The sequence below is a fragment of the Cnephaeus nilssonii genome (genome assembly GCF_951640355.1).
Source record: "Cnephaeus nilssonii genome assembly, chromosome: 4".
NCBI classification, from domain to species: Eukaryota; Metazoa; Chordata; class Mammalia; order Chiroptera; family Vespertilionidae; genus Cnephaeus; species Cnephaeus nilssonii.
In genome coordinates, this window is record NC_137075.1 from 90,931,883 (window position 1) to 90,956,628 (window position 24,746).

The window sequence follows — 24,746 nt, forward strand, 5'->3', positions numbered from 1 at the left end:
GCATTTAGAACAGCATTTGGGTTCCCTACCACGTGGCCTTGGGCCTCTGCCTCTTCCTCCTCCTCCTCCTCTCCTACCACACTATCTCCCCTGGGTTCCCAAGAGGGTGGGCTTTTTGCTGTCCCTCTGCCTTGCCAACCTCATCCTGGGCTTCTGTGCTTGCTCTTCCTATTCCCATGCCTGGCTCCTTCTCAAATGTGCCTCCTCTCACCATCTCACTTAATAGCTCTCCATTTGACCAGGTAGTCATAGAAAGACTAGAGAAGTCCCCTCAGAGAGGCCTTTCTGAAATATTCCTATAAAGTATCCACCCCTTACTCCCACGTCAATGAGTTTTCGTCATGTTACCCTATTTTATTTTTTTCATAGTAATCAACCCCACCTGAAATTAGTCCATGTTCTTTTACTTGTGTCTTGCCCTTCTTCCTCTCCCATCTCAAACTAGACTAAACTATGTAAGGGCAGGGATCTAGTCTTCATCTTCCACACTAAAATGGTGCCTGTTCCCATGCCAATGCTCAGTTAACGTTTGTTAAATATATTGTCTCTGTGATACACTGCTAAAGGTTAACAGGACCTAGTAGCACCTGGAAGGCCACAGTAGAGGATTAACCACAGGAAAAAGGACAACCCATGGTTGAACATGTTCTAGGTGGCAGGCTCCATGATACATTGAATTATTCTAGCCTGATAAATACTGGTGGTGTTTTTAGTGGGGTTTAACCAGAAACAGGTCCTGCAGGAGGAGGCTGCGTGGACTCAGGTTATGTAACTGGGTCACCTGTCTTTCTCACACACCTCACTGGAATGGTTATGAATCGAAGGATTCCAAGAAGTTCCTTGCACCTTTCACGGCCATGGCGAAAGGTATGACAACACTTTCTGAGACTTGAGAACTCCACTGAAAATGAAACTGAAATATTTTGCCTAACTGGCTCTTTAACTAAATATGATTTTAAAAATTTTCAAAGAAAATAGATGCTTTTAGGGGGAAAAGAATTTATAAAAACACAACAAAATACCTCTACCTCTCTGTTGAGTTGTCAACCCAAAGAAAACAAGAACCTGAATTTTTTTGGAGAAAATAAAATGCTTTTTTCCTATTTTTCTGTTACTTTCCTTATTCTTTGGTCCCATTCTTTCTCCTCTTCACCCCCACTTTCACGCGCCTAACCCTTTCTCTCCGGGTGGGAAGACTGATACAATAAATGGTACTATAGCCACAGCTCAGCTAGCCTAACCTAAGGTACTGGTGGAGATGAAGGTAAGTTTCCTCTTTTTAAATAATCTTGGTGTTCTTTAAACCTATTACAGACATCTGTTGTGAGCATTTATATACCATATGATTTAGATGTATGATCAGTATACCTTTCCAAGGGAGATATTTTCATATTTTTATTCACTGTAGACATTTTGATTCATGTGAAACATAGTTCCAAGGGAAATCAAGTTATTGTTCCTGTTTTTCTGCTTACACCAATAGAAAGATTTTTAGGTAAAGCAAAGTGATGTGGTACAGGTACCACCCTCTTCTTTCCTGCCCCCCTCACACCAAGCACAAAAAGTTTCCAAATGTGACCTAATCACTTTTGGAAACAGCACTTTGTGGCATACAGAAGGAATGTCTACTTCCTGGATATGAGCAAAACCATCTGGGTTAGGTCTTAGAAATATATTGACAAACTTATGCATATTGGGGGTATCTTGTTGTTTTGCTGGTTATATTGCTCCTGGGGGGAATAAAAAAATTATGTACTATGAACAACCTGCTAAAAATGTAGATTTAAAAATAATTAAAATTCAAAGTCCACCTTGTGCAGGTATGTACCTTTAAGAATGCTCCAATATAGATTTCCCCCATATTATCTCATTCCCTATCTGATGAAACAGGGAATGATCTGCAATATCTGCGTGTCATCTTCCTCCAAGCGATCAGCAGTGATGTCTCTCTCAAAGAGTGCTTTTCTCCTGATTTTTCATTTAGATTTTATTATTAGTTCTGACTTCTTAAATAGGCCTTTTGTAGGGTTCCTGTGGGATAATTTAAGCAATCTAGTCTGTGTCCCTCATCCAGGATGTCTCATTCTCTACCTCCCATTCATCAGTAAATTAGACAACTTCTGTGAGACAAGCCTTAACTGAAAGAGATGATGCTAAATGGGTTTGCAGGAAGACTAGATCAAAGGTGGGCATTTGGGAAATATTACACAAAGGATTCATTAAAGGCTCTTTGTTCCTCAGTAATGAACAATTTAACAACCGGACAGATTTCTGCACCCTGCAAATCCTTACCTGTGATTTTGTTTCTTTGCTGCAGTCACAGGGAAATTCACCTACAGGGTGTCAGGTAACTTACTAGTTTATGGATTTAGATCAAACATTGAGGATCTAAGCAGCCTAAAAGGGAATCAAACCTTTTTTTTTTTTTTTTTTTTTGATCAATATTTACTACTTAAGCTATGAAAGGAGGAAACAAGCATCTAATTCATGCATCCAATATGTACCTAATTGCAGATCATACTTCTCTGAGCTATTAAAAAGAAAAAAAAGCAACACAAGGCAACTGATGGCTTTGAGTTGTGTTGTTGTTGCTTTAAGTTCCACCAGTTCCCTCTTAAATTCTCACTTAAATAGTTTCTCCTTCTAAGCTGGACCATCTTTGACTTATGGGGGATAACTTTTTTTTTCCAGAGAGATTTTTTACATTTGTTATTTTACTGATGCTGCTTGACTGGCTTTGTGCTAGAATTTTCCAGAAAATTCTTTTCCCAGACTAGATCCTTCTGCTTTTAAATCCTAAGAGTTTGCATGTTTCAGCTTGCAGCTGAGGTTGGCTCATGCATCACTTTATTAATATCACATTATTCTTAGGCTCCACATTAGATTTGCTCTTCCCCTCTGTTTGCCTACATTTCCAGCTGAGTTTCAACATCACTTTCCTTCTTGTGGGAGGAAGTGATCTTTTGGCTCAATTAAAGATAAATGCCATTGACCCTCCACTTTCTGAGGCTAAACATTTTCCAGAAGCTCTCTGAGAATTCTCTATTTATTGCTTGAAAGGGAATATTGAATAATACTCATTTCCCTGGCATTTTAGGGAGATGGATGTGAACCTTTTTTCCTACTCCGAGAGTAAGAATATTGGGAGTGGAGGTCTCCAGTGTAACCAGGCAGTAGGTCATGTGAGATCTCAGTGGCTTTTTCACATCCTAAAGTCATAGAGTCAAAATGGATAGTTAAATATTTTTGTTTGAATCTGACCTTAATAGCTGTTTCAAGGACACCAAGAAGAGTGGAAGTCCCAGCAAAATGTCAGCAGCATTTAAAATGCACTGGACTGAGTGAGGCTGGTTTTACATCTCAGTGGCTAATATGACACTAATGTGGCAATGTCCTAAACTGACTGCATGTGTTAGTATTGCTTCCTCTCATCTTGTCCCCAATCATAAACATTAAGTGATTTGCAAAAATCGCCTACGGAACAGATGGCCATCTATGGAGGACCTGCATTTGTAACAGTTCTGCCTCCATAGCGACTATCTCCCACATCTTCCTTTACTTTTTTCTTTCCTATTGAAACATTTGCATGTGAAATAAATAGGATAAAAACATTAAAAAAACAGATTTATTTCTTTGGAGAACATCTGTTCTTGCTTCAAAGTACCCACATGATGTGGTCCATTTTCTCCCTGTGTCCACACAGCTTGCTGTTGTAAAGGTGACAGCTACATCCATCTTAGACCTGAATTTAATGAGATGATGAACAGTGCTATCTAGTGAGTTGAAATGTAGGGAAAATCCTATCCTAATGCATAGATTTTAGATAATATTAAAGACAGCCATCCTCACAAAGAGAAGCTAAGATTGGATGTCAAGTGGTTTATTATAGAATTATTTTTTTCTGCCATTCATTGATCTCAAGGAACCATTACCCAACTCGGGGTACACTTGGTTCACTCCAAGTTTCTTTGTTGAATTCTCAGGATTCTTGTGAATTTGGCTTGCACTTCGGGTGTAGCTGCATTCTGGAAGATTGTAAGTACAAATCACCTGCTGAATACATTGCAATACAAAGACATCTTTCCACTTTGAATGTCTGTTTATTTTTCAAGGAGAAAATTCCCCCAAACTTTAACTGCTATTAAATCTCATGTAACCCACATTTAATAGGAATACCAATTACTCAAAATTGAAGGGTACAATTTAAAATTACCTCGTTTAAAATATCTCTGCCCAAATACACTCTCTTTTATTTTCTTCCCTACATAGTACATAGTATCTTCAGTCTGGGGACTAGAGAAGCAGTCAGAGTAGCTAGTAAAAGCTATATGGGGTGGGCAAAAGTAGGTTTACAGTTGTATGAATAGATAATATAAGAATAAATAACAATGCAAGGATAAACTCTGTGATTTGCTTGCACACAACTGTAAATCTACGTTTGCCCACTGCGTATAATGAAACTTTCAAAATGACTTAGATAAAATGTATTGACTTTATTTAATGTTTTCCAAAGAAATAAAGACCTATTAGCCATAATGGATTAAACACCTACTTTGTACCTGGCCCTGTGCTCCTGTCCCTTAGAGCCAAGTGTATGGTCTTCTGAAATACTTCCAATGCATAATAGGCATAGGGGTGTATTGGCCAATTATGTATTTCATCTTTTTTTTCTCAACTTATGTCCAGAGATATGGCTTTCTATATCTTGAAGGTTTAAGCATCATCTTTCTGTGTGGGCTCAGCTATTCACAGAGAGGAAACAAGCTTGCTCTAAGTTCTTTGGTTCTATGAAGTCTTTCTTGTCTTTTAAATTTACATCTCAATTCATTGGTGAGTGAAACCTACATTCTTTCCCCCATTGCTAGCCGAATTGTCTTAAAGCCTCAGAATCTATCTTGCTAGTTTTTGTCCTTAAATACCATAATTTCTTTTTCCACCCAATTCTTTATAGGGTGTACTTGACCATTATCTCAAGCATCTTGGGCATCAATCTTTTGAGACAACATAGTTTATTCCTTTATTTGGTGGCACCAAACATTCTTTTGTCTTAAACAGATTCAATTTTGGAATTTTACATTATTTCATTTTTTAGGATTTGGATCATTTTGGAGAATGATGAACAATGAGATAATTCAGGGGGCCTTCCAATTCCCTTCAGGAGCATTATTTATAATGGGTTTTATACCTTGATATTTATTATTACTGTGGTGATTACTATTGTGGTTTATATGGGCACTGATGGGAAATGTCATGTTAGGAGCATATATTACAGAGCTCTTCACTCATCCAATGGGTGGATACTCTCCAAAAGCCAGACTGGTGTACTATGCCTAAACGACCAAAGGATTTTTTAAAATGTGGGATGAATTTCCTGTATCTTCAAGAAATTCATCTGAAATCTAAGATTTGGGGAAAAAAATTAATAGCTGACTCCTGTTTCCTGTAGGTGGTCACTTACTGTCACTGGCACTTAAAACCCGGTTATCAATAGATAAAGGAGGGCACCTATTACTTTCACTCCTTTGTCATTCTATTTTATGTTTGAATGAGACTTTTGCATGAAGACTACTAGTAAGAGTCTTGTTGGATCAGTGACACTGGATAGGCTTTGGGTGGGGGTGGGATACGATTCCTTAAATGCTACTAGGTCATGGACACCAGTGTGGCTTTGGCAATTCTAATGCCATGAGCGCTACTTTTAGGATGGTTCTAATTTTGGCACTTACCACTATCCTTAGGCAAAGGACCTGAGACCCTGTATGCCGGGCAGAAGCTCAACGACAATGAGTGGCACACCGTTCGGGTGGTGCGGAGAGGAAAGAGCCTTAAGTTAACTGTTGACGACGATGTGGCTGAGGGTGAGTACAGCTGTAGTGAGATGTGTTGCTCCTTGCTCTCCTAGTCCTCTTGGTCATTCAGTGCTTCAAGGGCTTTTTTCCAAACATGTTATTTGGCTTAATAGAAGTCACATGTCATGTTATCTGTTGACAAGCTCAAGCAAGGCTAAGAAGATCCTCCTCTGTATTTTCAAAATCCCTTTTCATTGATCTGTATTAAAGAACTGACCAAGTACTGTATTTATATATTGATGGGTCTCTTTCCTTAGGAGTCGAGTATGTGTCTGGAGAATAGATGTAGGGTTCTTCAGATCCTTCTATTATCCAATTATTCAAAAAGCAGTTATCAGTCAACTTCCCCAATACCAGTTTTTTCTCTCAATGCATGCATCAGTCACTCTCTGGTAGAGGGAGATGGATAAATCATAAATTCTGAAAATAATAGGGAAAAGTAAATACCTCAATCAGTGCATGGTACTTAGAAGGTGCTGAATAACCAGTCATTTATTTAGTCCTTATTAATTGAGTACCTATTCTGTACCAAGTGCTACTTAGGAAGGAACTGAGGATATGGTGATGAACACGTAGGCAAATCCTTGGCCTTGGGGAATTTACATTCTAGGAGGGCAGTGAATATAAAATTCATTCATTATGAAATAGTGAATGAGTCCACACCTAGGTGAGGGACCTTCAGAGCCTCACACAAGCAGTATATGTTTCTTGAGAGCTTATTATGTGTCAGTAGCATGCTGAGGATTGTAGAGTATAAAAGGGAAGATGAGATTATCCAAATCCTCAATGAATCAGTACAATAAATTAGATATGACTCAGGTATTTGAAAAGAAGGCAAGCAATATAATGAACTCCTAATTCATGTGGGTTAGATTATAACTGTCCATCAGAAGAGAAGATTATCTCTAGTTGGGGCTAGAGATTGCAGGAGTGGTTTATGAAGACAGTTCTTCAGGTAGAATTTGATGGGTGAATGTAATTAATGAGGTCTAGGGTGCAAGAGAGGTCACTTTCAAGTGCATCTTACATGTTGCATCCCATAAATCTACACCCTCTCCTGTTCCACAGCAGTGCACACCTGTTATCTAGGATTCTTGTCCATATGGGAAAAGAAAACTTGGGGCATCAAGGGTATTACATGGAACACTGTTGGCATCAGGAACTGGATTTTGATGTTAATTCTCTGTAGGATGCTGGAAAAGTCATGGACTTTGTTAAATGAAGTCCATGGCCTAAGTCATTTCTGTGATTAGGACCATCAGATTGGGATCAGGAGCCCTGGGATTTAATATAGTTATTGTCACTAAAGTGCTTTATGCCTTTGGGATAAGTACACTAAACTTCTTTTTACTCATTTCTTCATTTTTAAACTGGAAATTCCATTATTGCTTAGGTTCTTTCTTAGTATAAAGTTTCTGCAATATTGATCCTATAATTTAATTTTATATTCACAAGCCTGAGCCCTTTTCACTTCTGGAATCAGTAATCATAGTAGTGTGCATGTGTGCAGGTGTGTGTGTGTGTGTATGTGTGTGTGTGTGTGTGTGTGTGTGTGTGTGTGTGTGTGTGTGGAGAGAAGGAGAGTCTATGAGTGGAGGAAGAGCGTGAGGCATATATCAGTGCCCAGTTATCATTAAGGACTAAGTTAGCTGTCTTACTCATATCAGCTCCTTTAATCTTCTGTTCTGTAAATTACCTTGAAAGGTTAGTGTTCTTATTGTCATTTTACATAAGGGGAACCTGAAACTTCAAGGGAGCTATGTACATAAGCTCAAAATTAATGTCTGTGTGATTCCACCAAATCAAGCTGCTTGCTGGGCATCATAATCCACCATAAGAAAGTGATTTGCCATATAAAGTAGGGATTAGGGTGAGGTGGGGAATACAATTCAGCAGGTAGACTTTGAGATTCACTGCTTCTCCCAAAATGAAGACAGAGCCATAGCGCTATTCCAAGCCTCCCACTTATAGTTCTGTAGGCCGGCAGGGTAACTTAGCCTTGTGTAATGAATGTCGGCAAAGAGATGTAAAAATGATTAAAGGTTTAGAACCCACAACCAACCTTAATTAATTATTCAAGAACTCTCCATGAGGTATTAGTGCCTACAGGAGCCTGCAAAGGCAGTTCAGTGACACATGCCTGGCTAACTCCTCTGGGTTTAGCCCAGTAAAGCCAAAAGCAATGCTGTTCGCAGTGTGTTTTGAATACAAGCCACTAGATGGCGACCTCACACCAATCTCTCCAAACAGTCTCTTATTTCCATAAGAAATGCCCTGAAAGCAATAGTCATAAGGAGCCCCAGAACTGAGGGCACATAATGGGTATTGCCTCCCTCAGTCATTATTCCTTTACAGAAACTTTAGAATAAAGGTAATTATAAAGTGTGTTTCCACTTTCCACTAATAATTTAAAAACAGGACTAAACCATGGCACTCCCAAGCCATCCAGTAATTTGATATTTGAAATTAATTAAACTCTTTCATTTTCTGCCTTACCCCCTACTTTGCCGCTGATGGAAAAAAAGCAGCCATAAGGATAAAGAAATCTGGGAGAAGAAAAGAGCCATATTGTGTATGAACTACAGCCTTGGATTGCTTTTCACAGTGATAAGGGGTTAGGGAATTTTAATTTTAGCTCACAGAAGTCATAAAATCAGGCAGTGAAATTAAAATACCACTCAGTCCTCATGTTATTAAGTAGTGTATTATTGGCTTATTTAGTAATCCCTTTCATGCTGTTTAAGGTCCCCCAGGGTGTCAAATTTTCAGCTAGTTTGTAGAAATGATGCAAAGAATAGGTCAGACTCATAAGAAATCAAAAGCAAGGAAATAAATATTCCTCAGCCTGGTGGTTTTCATTTATTATAATATAATATCTTCCTAGAAATGTATTAAGTTCAGTTGACAGTTAATAAGGATTGATTGATTGATTGATTGATTGATTAACCTGGATTTCTATTATCAAGAATAAATTAAAAGACTACCTCCCTTGGGCTATGCTCCTCAGAATTGGGGCTAATGCTGCACGAATTGACCACACCACCAAGAACTTCCTGCTGGTGCAAAAAGTCACCCTCTTTGTCCACTCTGGTCCATGCTGCTTTCTCCCTCTCCCTCTCTCTCCCCATATTGCATGTAGAGAACCTCGCTGTGAAAAGCCATTGGCCCAAGATTTCCATGAGAAAATTCTTCCTCACATTAACAAAATATCAGAGAAAGATTTAGAAAATGTTAGGTTTAACAACACAAAGTGGATTTCTTTATTATTTGACTTACTAGGAGCCTTTAATATGCTAATTCACATTGCTAATCATCAATAATTAAGTATGCAGTGTTTGCCAAATTTATTTGTTTCCAGAACTTTTTTTTATTAAAGCATTTTACAGCATATGTATGTGGGAAATGTTTCTCCACAATGTACTGTGGAGAAGAGGGTATGGGAGCAGTGGAGCTGGAGGATTGTGGGTACATTGTGTATCCTTTTCTGAGCCTTTGGAAGCCTCTCTTTTCTTCACTTTTCTCTCTGTGTCTGGGAGCCACTGGGAGGTCAAGTTGCCTCTGCTAAGCCATTTCTATGATTTTTTTGCCAAGCTGTTGATGTTGGCCAGGTCCCCCATATGCAGAAATGGTGATGATCCAGACTCTGACTCCACAGTAGATATCTCTAATATAGCCTCCTTCCCAGGTGCCAGGGATACTTGCTGCCCTCAGGCCCTCTGCTATAGGATATCTAGAAGATGCAAGAAGTGGTTCCTACTTAAAGATCTTGTGTTCTCAGAAGAGAGAGAAAACAACAAGTGACATAATCAGAAAACTAACATATTTCAGACAAAAGGGGAAAATAAATGCTGAAGATTTAGTAACAGCTTACAGTTTGAACACTAGGCACTGTTCTAAGTACTGTCTATGTCATTGATACATTTAATCCTAATAGTTTCATACCTATTTCACAGATGGGAAACTGAGGCATGGAAAAGTTAGGTAACCCAGGCAGTCTAGCCTCAGAGCCTACATAACTCATCCACTATATGTGAATGTCTCATGGGCAGTTACAGCTTGAACGTAGCCAATTTTTCCATGGTTTATGTTCTCCACAAACTGCATCCTCCAGAGAGCTGGTCCGTAAACTCTTGTTGGCCTTCAGTGAAATGTGAAGGTGAAGGTGTGCATAGGGGTTGAGGCAACATAGCTGGGCTAGGGAAGGTGCTGCATATATTGCCTATGGCATTAGGATACTCGGTCTCTGGGAAGAAGTGTGAACTCATCACAGCAGTTCTCACCAGTTAAGTTCCATCTATAGACTTTTATTGGGTAATAATGTAAGGAACCAGTCAAACCTTTTCTCTAAAGAGAGTATAGTATGCAAGTTAAGATGTGGACTTTGGAATTAAATACATCTAAGTTCAATTTGAGGATCTACTATTTACCGCCTGTATAAACTTTGGTTGCATTGCTTGACCTCTCTAAGCTAAGGGTGCACACATCTAAACCTAGATAATGATACCTTCCTACAGTTTTATTGAGATCATGACATGGATGGTGGTTATGAAGTGCCTAGCACAGTGCCTGGCTAAGGGATATCCACTAGTCTTAGTTTTCCCTTGATATCTTTCTCCCCAGTTACTCCTCTTTCCTCTAAAATTTGGAAGCAGCTGCTGTGGAGTGTGCATTCATTCCACATTTAATTGGAAAGGAGTTTTAGTCTACAGATGGCCTTCAGAGAAGATGAATGAAAAGGATCCTGGTTATTAACCCTTTGCACTCACTTGCTTTTTTCTCGTTTCCTTTATTCTACTCAGATTTAACTTTTTAAATACCCCAGATTTTACAAAGTGTGGCAGTAGAATAAAAAACTGGAGTTTCTTTTCATACAAACTTATTTGGATTTTTTTATATTTCAAATTATTGATACATTCAATAACTGTCACACTCGACATCCGAGTGCAAAAGGTTAATACTGGTTAGGTAATACACAGATTTTTAAAAATTTGATGTTTAAATTTATACACATTTGAAACTTTAAGCAATGCCTTCAATGCTTTCTCTGGGTAAAATAGTATACTTTTTGGGAACCTGCACCCATACAAAAGTGAGTTTCTTTTAGTGTATGGAGAAGTGAATTTCTTTTCTAATTTGGCCCCACATCACCTCCTCCGCACCTCTCACCAATTTTTTTGTGGAAGCTGCTCGTAGACATCCTGAACCCTAAATTAGTCTCTGTCCCTGGACTAAGTGTTCCAATTCCATTGCTAGTTTCCCTTCTATTACTTATCCAAGCCCTTCTTCAATCTCAATCTTATATGATCTTCATGTAAGTTTTTACCTGATTTTCTTACCTTACATAATTTTCTGGCTTTGTGAAATTCATATTCTAGTGAGCAGAATTTCCTAACCCCTCAATTTTGGAGGTCAGCTAATCCATAATTTCTTTAAAAGCTCCCAATTGACTTTAAAATGGACTCTTTAGATTCCTTTTGGAACCCCAATCTTTACCAGTGGGCACCCCATTATTACTTTTTGGTTCTCATTGCTGTTTTGTTTGTTCATGTTGTTTGTGTTTTTTTTTTTGTAAAGTAAAAATTAGCATGACCACCAGCGTCATCATGGTTCGGTGTTCCTGTGTCCCCATGGAAACTGGCTATGATTTTCGCCTCCCCATCATTCTCCAGCTCTGATATAAGCAGCTATAGCCCAATTGACCTTGGGTATTTATTTCCATTACTTCATTGTTTCAGAGCACATGAATTTAGGTTAGGCTACTTTGCATTTTCATGACCAGTCCAGTTTTCAATACTAAGTTATTTTATGCAGTAATTCTTTTTCCTAGTTATTCAATTGTTAGCAGATTTATGTTGCATTTTGATTTTTGTTCTATTACATTTTATATTTAGTTAACCAACATCATTATTTTGTTTGTGCTTATATTGAGAATGATTTGTAACTAGTTGTCAAAATACCACATAGACGCTCATAAATGCAAATCTGATTTTTGTGTGTATGAGCAATTTTTTTGAATTAGGCCTCAAGTATGCTCCCATAGAGATAAAATTAATATTGAGCATCTGAGGGTGCAATCTACTCGGATTTCCCAGATATTGAAGTTTAAGGGACTCAAAAAAATATGTATGACCCTCTCTTTTTTTTGCCACCTGAGTTCTACGCCAATAGAGGAGAAAAATGCACGGCAGGTTGAAATGAAATACAATTTTTATTAATGATAACACTGATATTGAAAGATGTGGTTTATATCTACGGAACTGAGAATTGGATGGAATTGCTCACTTGAACACTAATTCAGGACTGGGGCAGGCAGCCTCCACTGAAGCAAGGCTTGCTCCTCCAACACCCATGCTGTGGGTGAATGGGGTAGATTGGGTGCTTTCTGAAGGCAGCTTGCTCCCCTAAAGGGAAACAGGAAATGCCAGGGTCTGAGCTCTGCACATAGTTTTGCTTTGCAGATTATCTTTAATCTTTTAGATTATGTCACTCCTTTTTTTTCCCCTGGAAAGTTATAAAAGAGGGAGGGGATAAAGAGATGCTAGGAGTGTCTTGCTAGCAAGTCTCTTTAATGTAAAAGATAACAGGAGAGGGCAGGCAGAGGGAATTCTTCTTCCCTCCTCTTAAACATTGAGGCATTAAGAAATAACTTGCTAAATTTTAATGACTTATCTTTGTGTGAATGTCCAGGGAGTCACCTTGTACTCTAGCCATACTAATGATGTTTTCCTTAACTTTGTTGTTAAAATTTCCAGTCTCTGTGTATCTTTTTTCTGTGTACCTTCTTATTATCCCTGCTTCAGTCACTCACTGAACCCTAAATTAGTCTCTGTCCCTGGACTAAGTGTTCAAATTCCACTGTTAGTTTCCCTTCTATTTCGTATCAAAGCCCTTCTTCAATCTCGATCTTATCTGATTTTCTGCTATGGGTAAACTAGGTGAGGAAAAAGGTCTAATGGTTTTTATTAGCTGGAGATCTTTCCGTTGCAAATATTAGAAGCTCAACTCAAAGGCTTTAAGCACACAATGGAATTAAAGTCTGAGTTGGCTGGCTGGATTCAGATCTTCAAATGACATCATCCTAGAACAATTGTTTTTCTCCATTTCATGGTTGTTTTCTATGTCCCAGCTCCTTAGGCAGGCCCAGTCTCTCCCATAATCACATGGCTGCTGGTAATCTAGGCTCCTTCTGACCCCTTCAACAGCCTTTCTTGCAAAGGCAACTGTTTTGTAAATGTTCTCGCAAAATCCCTGGAGCTGATCACAACTGGACCAGCTTGGGTTTTTGCTATTGCAGTGGTTCTGAGGGTGGTTTCTAGATCAGCCTTATATGCTTCAATTCAGAACTTGTTAGCAATGCAAATTCTCAGGCCTCACCTCAGACTCTTGAATAATAAACTCTGAGGGTAGGGCCCAATGAACTGTGTTTTAGCAACCCTTCCAGGTGATTGAGATGAATGCTAGAGTTCTTAGTCCTTATGTTTTACTCTAAGGCTGGGGGGATAAAATACATTGAGTGGTTCAGTCTAAGTAGCTTGATTATTTCAGAATGGGGTCAGCTTCATCCAGCCCAGATGGTTTAAAAGTAAAGTGGGGAAGGTAGCTTTCAAAAGAAAATCGGGTTTTGTTATCAGAAAAAAGCAACAATTGCTGGGAAAATGAAATTAACAGATGTTCCACAATAGAAACTTTTCCAGAATTACAGCTATGCACTACTTAATGACAAGTATCTGGTCTAAGGAAGTGGCCTTAGATTATCTTGTTGTGTGAACGTCATGGAGTATACTTATGTAAACCTAGACGGTATGACTTACTATACTCAAGCCTTACTAGTACATAAAGTAGGGACATGAGAAGAAGTGTCCTGATATAGGCACATAGGTTATATGGTACAGCCTATTGTTTCTAGGCTACATGCCTGTACAGTATGTTACTGTACAAACCAACATGAGATTAAATCAAGCACAAGAGAAAATGATGCAATCAAAATATGTATAAACACAAGATGAATGAGGCAGCTGCCAGTGTAACACCACATACTTTTTTATAGCAAACTTTTTTATAAGTAGAAAGAGTACATGCTAGAATGGTGATAAAGAGTATAGTATGGTAAATACATTACCTGATAACATAGTTGTTTATTATCATTATTAAGTATGTCCTGTACATCATTGTATGTGCTATACCTTTATATGACTGGCAGAGTAGTAAGTTTGTTTATACTAGCATCACTTGTTTATACCAGCATCGCCACAGTCATGTGAGCATTATGCTATGATGTTACCATGGCTACAATATAACTAGACAATAGTTTTCAGCTCCATTATAATTTTATGGGATCATTGTTGTATATGCAGTCTGTTGTTAACCAAAATGCCATTATGTGGTGCATGTCTGTACTAGCTACTGAATCATTAGGTGGTGAATTATTTGGCAGTGAATAACTAAGGTTTGTTTGTTGTGTCTTTATAAGGATTAGGAGAAAAAAAGAGTTTTCTTCTTATAGTATATACCAGGACCCATTTTTTTTCCTGAATGAAGAAAACTAATAGTTTTATCCTTTAACTTGAGTTACCCATGGTCTTGTATTTTTTTCATATATGATGGGGCATCTGAGCAGCTGGATGACAACATGGGATGCAGGGTATGTAACTTGGGCTGGAGTAACCAGCTCCCCCACTGAGGCCACGTCAAGTATATAGTGTATTGAGTATTTTGTTTTCTGGAACTGACTTAAAAAAACAATATTGTGTGTGTGTGTGTGTGTGTGTGTGTGTGTGTGTGTGTGTTGGGGGGGAGGGGCGTTAGACCTAAAAGATATATTAAAGGTGCTATGACAATACATGATAGCTTTTCTTGTTGGTATCTCATTTATGATTTTCACAGGTACAATGCTGGGAGATCACACCCGCTTGGAATTCCACAATATTGAAACTGGTATCATGACCGAGAAACGTTACATCTCCGTTGTCCCCTCCAGTTTCATTGGCCACTTGCAGAGCCTCATGTTTAATGGCCTGCTCTACATTGATTTGTGCAAAAATGGCGACATTGACTACTGTGAACTGAAGGCTCGTTTTGGACTGAGGAACATTATCGCTGACCCTGTCACCTTCAAGACCAAGAGCAGCTACCTGAGCCTGGCCACCCTGCAGGCCTACACTTCCATGCACCTCTTCTTCCAGTTCAAGACCACCTCAGCCGATGGCTTCATTCTCTTCAATAGTGGGGATGGCAATGACTTCATTGCTGTTGAGCTGGTCAAGGGGTAAGTAGAAGGGATCATATAGCTTATACTAAATACCTCAACACAAGACTTACATAAAGTAGGGACATGAGAAAAAGTGTCCTGATACATGCTCTCATCCTCATTGATTAATATATTTATGTGATGATTAGGGCTAGAAGGAAGAGAATAAGTTTATTTAAAGTCTTCTACTAACTCAATACTATCAGACTTTTTTTACTATGAAATGTAGCCTTTAAACCTATGGAAAAAACCTCATATTTGCAAAAGAAGAATAGGGGGTACATTTATAGGAAGAAATAAAATATATACTAGTATATTTTCAGTACTATCATGAGAACATAAATGTAAATTTTAAGAAATCTTTTCTATCTTTAAGACATTTTACTACCATGTGATGGAAAATAGTCAAAACAAAAGCAAAGCCAGAACAAAAACCCCAAAACAGACCCATGATTGACTGTGAATTTAAATGTCGCTCCCTAGTATTTTGGAGTATACCACGTGCACTACTTCCTGGCTCTGATTTTTCCATGTAGTTTTAAAGAAGTAGATTCTGTGAGTATCAAACAATAGTAAAGTCTGATAGAATAGGACCTGACTCCTAAATTATTAGGATACAAGAAGCTTTAATTATTCCTGTGTGATGCCAGTATAACGTGGGTGATTCTAAGGCTCAGATGTCACTATGCACACATTGCCATTAAGTGACTTCAGGAAATCTCAAGTCATTGGGGGGTTGTTTCCCTCCTAGGTACATCCACTACGTGTTTGACCTGGGGAATGGCCCCAATGTGATCAAGGGCAACAGTGACCGCCCCCTGAATGACAACCAGTGGCACAACGTCGTGATCACCCGGGACAACAGTAACACTCACAGCCTGAAAGTGGACACGAAAGTGGTCACTCAGGTTATCAATGGTGCCAAAAATCTGGATTTGAAAGGTAAATGTTATAGAGAAATTTATCCTTGTTAGAACATTTCTTACCATTGAAAGGCTGTTTCCAGAGGCAAACTACAGTTTACGAGCACTCTGTATTTTTATTCATTATGCACATTCTTTTTTAATGACATTGAATTATAGTATAAGGTAATATATTCAGTGTTTACTTAGACCACTCCTCAAGGAATGGCTCATTTTCTCAGGGCACCTTTCAGGCTAAGTGATGAGGAGATAAATGGCAAAATGAGAAGAGACCCTAATACAGATGAGGAAATCCAGGTTTTGGAACTTCACTTGAATGATTTTGTCTGGGAGGACTTTGGTAAATTTTTTTACACAGCTTCTATATACGTTTTTTGTTTGTTTGTTTTTTAAGATGAGGATAGTAATTGTTGCTACATTTTTGGGCTGTTAAGAAGTTTGATGGAATAATGTCTGTAAAACCCTCATCATCACATTGGTAATAGGGATGTGAAAAGCATTCAATAAATGGTTTTGTTGAAATGTTAAGCTTTATTATAAAAATTAGAGGCCCAGTGCACAAAATTCGTGCACGGGGTTGAGGGGTCCCTCAGTCTGGCCTGTACCCTTTCGAAATCTGGGACCCCTTGGGCGGATCAAGCCTAAACTGGCAGTCAGACATCCCTCTCGCAATCTGGGACTACTGGCCCCTAACTGCTCGCCTGCCTGCCTGATTGCCCCTAACCACTCTGCCTGCCTGATCACCCCTAACCACTCGCTAGGGGGCAGCTGGCCAAGGTAAGGGGCCATGGTTGTTCTGGTCTCTGGTTGTTCTGGTCGTTCCACTGTTTTGGTTGCTAGGCTTTTATTATATAGGATAGTAACAGTACCTACCTCCTAGACTGTATGTGGTGATTAATGTGAGATGATGTCTAAAAAATTAATGACATATACGAAATGTTAGTTTTCTCTTTGTACAATGTAGAAACTCTGGTAATTATTTTTATTATGCTGTTTTTCTCCCCCAGCTCTATTACCATTATCTAAATAAATGGCCTATAGTACATTGGCTTTAGTTGACCAGGTTTCCAATCCTTGACTCATTTGCTTTTACTACCTGCTTTCCTTTTCAGGTGACCTATACATGGCGGGTCTGGCCCAAGGCATGTATAGCAACCTCCCAAAGCTTGTGGCCTCCCGGGATGGCTTTCAGGGCTGTCTGGCATCAGTGGACCTGAATGGGCGTCTGCCAGACCTCATCAATGATGCCCTCCATCGCAGCGGACAGATCGAGCGTGGCTGTGAAGGTACAGCCTTCTTTCTTGTTAAGCAGTAGCCTTGTTGCAAGCACCGAGCCTCTTTGCTGCCTTGGCCAGTACCTCCTTCCTCAGTTGGCCAGTCCTCTCTTAATCCCCATCCACTGTCCAACATTGCATCACCATCAGTGTCCTCTGTCATTGCTTAGTATGTGAAGACATGTGCCACCTGCTTCAGGAATGTATGTTGGCCGATGTCTTTCCAGTGTCACATACCTGCTGATTGAGGACCTTTTCTGGCATTGACATCAGGCTTCTCCTGACTCGTGCCTTTGCTTCCAGCATGGCTGAAAGGGCATCAGGGACTTTTATTTATACTTTACTACATGGGAAGGTAAAAACTACAGACTTTTTACATCCTATGGATGTCACCATTAATAAAATGCTTCCTATGTTGCTAATGGTGACTACATTAGCAGGAGATAGGAAAATGATGTCAGAATGCCATAATGATGGAAGGAAACTAACATTTATTGAGTACTTACTAGATGTCAGGCTTTGTTAAGCAAAGCCTTGGTGTGGTGTGGTGGAACAGCTTTGATATTGAAAGGATTTAGATTGAGGTCCAGATAGTAGTTCTTCTTAGCTGTGTGACCTTTAACAAGTTACATAACCTTTCTGATCTACATCTTCCTCACCTGTAAAATGAGGCAATAATCTCACCTTGGAAGCTAACATCCATAAATCAGATATATATAAAATGACTGGTATATACCTCGTGAGTACTCAGTAAATGGTAGGGTTATTATTTACAAGTATTATTTCATGTGAGACATATAATAATATTGCATGCTCACCAGTGCAGCACAACAAACCATGCTCAGCCTGTTTTTGTAGGTGATCCACTGTCTCTTCATATACTCAACTGTACAGGTCTTTATGAGTCCAACAGTTCTTTGCTATATGTAAAAACAATCTAGTTCTAGCCAGCAGAGGGCAGCAGTGAATATTTTTAGCTTCTAGAAGCTCTGGGTAGACTGAAAAGGTGACTCTTACCTAACTGGACAGGCAAAGAGGATGTCTGACCTGTCACAAGGATCTATGTGTTCTTTTGTCTGGTTGAGCTTCATGGTCCTTTGTGCAATATATTGTGTTTTCTTGTATTCCTCATTAATTTACCATAGCGATTTTCAACCTTTTTCATCACACAGCACACATAAACTAATTACTAAAATTCTGTGGCATTCCAAAACATGTTTTATAATTTTTTTGCCTACGTGACAAAAAGAATAGGTATAAATTTGATTCATTCATACCAGATGGCTATTGTTGTGTTGGCTGTTGTAATTTTTCTGATTTGACAATCTAAGGGAAAAGCGGCCAGTATCCTTGACTAAGTTGCACATTTTAAAAAATTTTGTGGCACACTGGTTGAAAATCGCTGATTTACTACATCAAACCTGCTCCTTCATCTCCTGTGTTCAACTTCATTTATCGCTCTATTCTTAACCAGCTTTCAGCTGGGTTTGCTTGCCACCTTAAAGCACATTTTTATAAAAGCTTCCCATCAGCTCCCCAGGCTGATTTGTAGTGTGGAAGTTGTTTCTCCTTCCCTGAGAGTCAGTTGCCCATGAGGCATTGATAATAAAACTGATTGTTCCTGTAACCCACTGTAGTTCTCTTAGCTAGGAATATCATTCCTGTAACCCACTGTAGTTCCCTTAGCTAGGAATATCTCAAGTTCTGTGGGCCAAATATGGTATATGCGTACATGAGGGACAGAAAGTTGGGAATCACCATGGACCTAAAGTAGACACTTGGCTTTCTTCGCCTGGGAATGCACAATTTCAGTTAACTCAAGAATTTTTGTCTTATTGTCTGCTTTTAGTGTTTTCGGGTGTTAAAAGGCAATCCTGAGATAGATGCAGCATTTGGAAATTAAATTGGGTGTATTAAGTTAGAATATTGTGGAATGGCAGTCATTCCAATGATCCTGGAATAATTAATCATATCAAGTTAAATCATATAATAAAAGCACATATTGAAAGGCATAAGGCATGCTTAAAATGTTAAATATTTTTACCATGCTATCAGTTCCTACTTTTTGAAAGTTAACAGGAATCACCCATTTTAACTCTACAGCAATATGCCTCATATAAATATAATTAGTCACATATGTAATTTTAAATTTTCTTGTAGCTACATTTTTAAAAGGGAGAAAGCAACAGGTAAAATTCATTTTAATTTTATATTTTAATTAACATAACTCAACATATCCAAAATATTATCATTTTAGCTTATAGTCAATACAAAATTATGAAAGCATTTTGCTATTTTTTCATAATAAGCCTTGAAAATTGAGTGTGGGTTTTATACTAGTAACACCCCTCAATTCAGACCACACGCCCTTGAAATGCTCAGTAGTCATGTGTCTGTGGCCACTGTATTGGAAGCACATTTCTATTAAATATAAAAATCAAAGTGTGAGGATGTAAAGCTGTAGTACTAGATTAAAAGGAAGTCTAAATGAACTTTTATAAAAGGGAATTGAAACGCATAGCATAAAGGGAGGAAAGGTCCCAGTTAAGAAAGTTTTAAGGAAAGCAATATGAGCATTAATGAAAGGAACTTGCCCATTAGATTGGAGAAAATGTCCCTATCCTTACCTACAGCTCTATGTGCAGTTTGATGTGACTCATCCCATGAATTATGGTGAGTTCTGACCTTCCTCTGAGTATGGGTGATTGTTCAGAGCTGAATATTGTGACTTGATGGCTTTACCATCTGAATCTGTGGCAAGTCCCTTGGGCCTAATAGCACTGCACTCTATTGTCATGGAGATAATTGCGATGGTTACCCATGGCACATTATGACTGCCTTGCTGGGTGGGATGAAGTGGAGGATGAGAGCTGAGGGAAGAAGGTCCTTGTTTATTGTACACAGATGACTTGAATAATTAGCCTAAGGGCTGGGAAAAATGGCCAAAAAGTGGGTTAAGGCATAAATTGCTGTCATTGGAAATTTGCACCATTGTGAATAAACCTATCTAAGAGATCCCAGGAGCTCTTTAGGGTGCTGTAGAAGATGATGGGGAGGGGAATCAAGGGCACAGAACCTTGGAGAGACTAAAAAGGAGTGTTATTGTCATTCTGAATCTCTGTATAGAGTATGGGGCCCTCAAGAAAGCCTTTGAGTATTGGACAGTATGGGAGACAACTGACTTATTTTTATGTATAGAATAGGAAACAGATAGGGAATGAGGAGTCATCCCTAAAATTAAAGACCTGAATCTCTTCAACACGGGGAAATACGTTTTATTTTTACATATCTGGGGTACGCAGCCCAGGATATATCATATGTTCTTGTCAAAGTCATTGATAGTGGCACTTCAAGATGTTTAATTGGTAAATGTATTATTTTTTCGAACTCAAAAGAGTTCAAAATTATTTTTAAAACACGTCAATTCACTGCTCACTGGCACTCAATTGTTTATACTAAAAAAAACAACATCTGGAATTAGGTTTCGAATTTAAGTCTCTAATATATGTAGGTGTATAATTTAGATTAAGTGCAATTTCTGGACATCTCTTAGCCAACATCTAACAGTGACTTGCATTTTGGTCTAGGAGTTTTATAATGTCTTATTCAAAATGAGGAACTAGATAATAATGTCTCATTCAATACTCAGCTGGTAAATCTCTCTTTCCCTCTGAGGCCAGCTTTGCTACAGAGGCATATACTAGTTAAGAATGCAATTACACAATCACAGATGGGAAAACCCTGAGAGAAACACCATGCTTAATTTTGAGACTAGCATGAATAACGTGAAAGGGCATGGTTTTGTGCCTTCTTGTCTACAGCAGTTTGCATTTGGCTATATTGCTATACATTAAACAAATCGAGCTCTTTGGTGGCCCCAAATCATCTTGATACAAATGCCCATTTCTAGGGCTACATTCCTTGGTGGCATTTTCAGTAGGTTGTGTGGAGTGCTTCCAGCAACTCTTCCATGCTTTAGTCCTACATGTTTCAGAATTATTTCTGTGGGCTCTGTGCACATGTGTGTTTCAGTCTGACCATGTACTACCCTTATTCTTTGATGTTTATCCTGACCGATGAAGAATCATTTTTCTGGACCATATGCCTGGGGGTTGGCTGTCTGGATGGGGGAAGGCTCTTGTGACCTCTGCTTGTGCTTTGTCTAGTCCAGTGTCCCCCTGCTCCTGCTCTGCTAACATGGCTCTGACAAGGCCTGCTCCGCCCTGTTCTGTGCATCCCCTGTCTGTGCTGTCTCTGGAGAACCTGTAGAGCATTTCAATTGTCTGTTTGAGTGATGTTGGTTATGCCAATTGTATTCTCATTTCTGTAATGTTACCCTGGTTTACTCTATTTCTTACTAACCTCTGGTTATTGTTTTCACCTTTCCTGTTCTTTCGCTAACAAAGTTGCGTTGACCAAAGCTGACCTACAAGGTAGAGAAGGTTCTTGTTCCCATTATCCCTTTGGACTGAAAGATGCCCTGTGTAACCTTTGGTATCTTTTCCTGGGAGGCCTTCAAGCTGTCACACCTCTCGGACAGCAGCAGTTGTGGGAGGGGGCTGAACTCTGTGTTCTTTCAAAAGAGTGGCAGAAAACCCAGATCAATGCATGAAAAATAGCAACAAAGGCAAGACCTCCAGGGGATGGGAATATGATTCTGTTTCAGGGGACCAAAGAGGTTTGACAGCACCCCATATTGTGACTACCCACCAACATATTAATCCATTTCTAGAAATGATGAAACGCCTCTCCAAGTAGTTGCCATGGAGGGGTTGTCTTATTTGTTCACTATAGATAGAAGGCAGCACTTATAAAAAGGAAAAGGGGGAAAAAAGGCCACTTGTTCTTAATATATTATTTTTTGGGTCAGGGAGGTCATTTATCAGAGCAGAACTTTTGAATGCTTGGGCCTTATGGAAGAGAATGTCATTTTCTCTGAACTAATTTTTAAGGAAATAATTTTAGGCCTTTGGGAGATATTAATATCATTAAAGCATTCTATAGATATTTCCTATCAGGGATTTTGGTTGAGCACTTTAATTTCCTGTTTTGTAATCAAAAGTAAAACGTATCCTTGGGGAAGAAGAGGATCTGTGGGTTTTATCCTGAACACCCTTGAAATGCTTTCATAGGAGATCTCAGTGAATCGACTGCAGAAATGCTCCTTCTACCATTCAAAGGGGCAGCTTTCAAAGTCAGTAATGGTCCACCAGTCCTCTCACATCAGGCTGCTTTGATGCAGAATAGCAAGCCAGGAGCAGGCATTGGAGGTATTTTCAGGTTGCTAATCATACAGGAGATTGAGCTTTAGATGGTCTCTGTAGAGTTTGCAGTCAGCAAATATTGTTAGAAATTATGAAGACAAAGCTAGCTTTAAAAAATTACTTTTACCCAAAAGATCATTCATTCAGGTGACCAGTACAAGTGTTTATTTCTTGAGTGGACATCAACTTATAAGGCCTTTCTCTAGTCATCATGGTAACTTTCTTTCCTTCATCCTCTGTTAGCAGAATTACATTTATGCCAATATGTAATAAAATTGATGAAAAGAATGTGCTGGATTAGTACTTTGAAGTCCAATGTAGCTATAGAATAGCTTTTATTTTTAAAGTATGTAGGGCCCTTTCAGTTATACTGAAGGGTGTTATGTTTAGACATTCTGTTCAATGGTTAAAGTAGGTCTACATATCACTGTGGAAATGGAGGGGCGGGAGATGGGGGCAGGATTTGATTTACAGTAGGAGACAATCTAAGGTTGCCATAGCTTCTCATGAACATATTTATGAAATAAAACTAGACAACTGTATCCCCTTGTAGACTTTAAAATTCTCCATTGTAAAAATTATGTGCATTTTAAGTCCCCAGAACCTAGCACAGGTCTTCTTATATAGGGACTTCATATGTAGAAAAATGATCTGAAAGTTCCTATTCAAAAGAAAAAAAAAACATTTGTGGGAATCAATACATAGAAGTATTTGATTTACATGCCTACTGCACAATGTGCAGTTACAGATTTGGGGGCATAATAGTTTGGAGTATCTTCACTTTCCCATTTGTAGAAGCAGTCTAGTCATTTGGATGGTTTTTATGTTATTACTCCATTGACCCAAACTCGCTTCCATTCTTGGAATGATTTGACTGTCTGTGGTAGGAGCTGTTATTCTTTGTAATTATTTTGGGTCATCTTATTAGTACTCTTTCCTTATATTATGGCAAAAGAGCTTTAGGATACAAATGTCTTTACTGTTTTATTTTCCTGACATTGGGGTATGGAATGATACTTATGCTGGTTTATTCAGTGACCTGTGGGCACAGGTATTATTAATTACCCTTAAGTGTTAAGGGTGCGTAAAAAACATCAGATGAAGAAAGAAATTAGACAGACTAAAATGTACAGGCAAATGGTATTCAGAAGGAAATAGAAAGATGGAGTCTAGAAAGTGGAATCATTATTCTGGATAAGTCAACAGCTTGTATCTTCTTGTTATTGTGTTTTTGGGGTGGTGTTGTTTTTTTTAAGTTATTCAGTTTATTTTAACTTCTGCAGTGATTCTGTTGTTGAATTTAACAGGGACTGGGCTACTCCCATGAGTACTTAGCTAGGTACTAGATTTACAGATGGGACACAGTCTCTGACTTCAGATAAATCAGTAGACCATCAGCCAGTAATGACACTGCAGAGTGTGATCTGCTCTGCCGGAATGGATGTGGAGTACACTGTGGAGCCTCGAGGAGTACTGTTGGACTGTGTGCACTGCTGGTTGTCAAGGTGGGTGATCTGGAGATTTTCCCAGGCATAGTTTGAGCTGAGACTGAAGGACAGCCTGTGTTAGGTGGATTGGAGGTAGAAGCACATTCAAGAGGTTGGCTGGTTGGAAATCTACAAGAAGCTTAATTTGGCTAAAATAATGTGCATATAAGAATGTGATCAAAGATGAAACTGGAGGGGTAAGAGGAAGACAGGTGATGACAGGCTTTTGTGTAGGGCATTTGACAAGGCACTGTAAGGAGGACAAAGACTTGGATTTGATTTTTGCTTTATCAAGATCACTCCCAGCAGGGGACAGAATAGATGAGCAGGACAGGGACCAGAAACAGAGCAGAGTTAGGAGGGAAGTAGCATATTTCAAGACAGAGGGAAAAGGCATGAGCCTAATGCCTGTGACTTTAACTGGCTAAGAAGGTAAACGTGTTTCCCTCTCAAGTCAAACCTCTGAAGAATGAGGAATAAAATGAGCTTTTTCTCCTGTTTCTTTTTCTGCCCACCCCACAGTGTTACTCTGTTTCATAGAAGATACATTTATACGGTATGACAAAAAGGCTTCAAGGAAAAAAAGATTTCAAGGGAATGAAATATCTGCCTTCAGGATAGGAGAGGGAGTAGGTACTCCCTTGAGGGAAGTGGGAAGTGTTTCATTGCTGAGAAGTGTAGTCCCTTGAATCTCAGAGTCCC

General features: G+C 38.9%; 1 protein-coding gene across 14 annotated transcripts in view; it reads left to right on the forward strand.

Annotated features, from left to right (window-relative positions):
• Positions 1-24,746, forward strand: part of NRXN3 (neurexin 3) — a gene marked incomplete at both ends in the record, with an annotated part of 1,469,510 nt that overhangs the window by 625,468 nt on the left and 819,296 nt on the right. For 9 of the 14 annotated variants that reach the window (XM_079767585.1, XM_079767580.1, XM_079767586.1 and 6 more), the window contains 4 exons: positions 5,739-5,858; positions 14,733-15,114; positions 15,848-16,038; positions 17,132-17,305. In XM_079767585.1, coding sequence (XP_079623711.1) covers positions 5,739-5,858; positions 14,733-15,114; positions 15,848-16,038; positions 17,132-17,305 — 867 coding nt within the window. Of the gene's footprint in view, positions 1-5,738; positions 5,859-14,732; positions 15,115-15,847; positions 16,039-17,131; positions 17,306-21,699; positions 21,727-24,746 lie in introns of all 14 variants that reach the window. The other 5 variants (XM_079767570.1, XM_079767583.1, XM_079767581.1 and 2 more) reach the window with 1 other exon arrangement.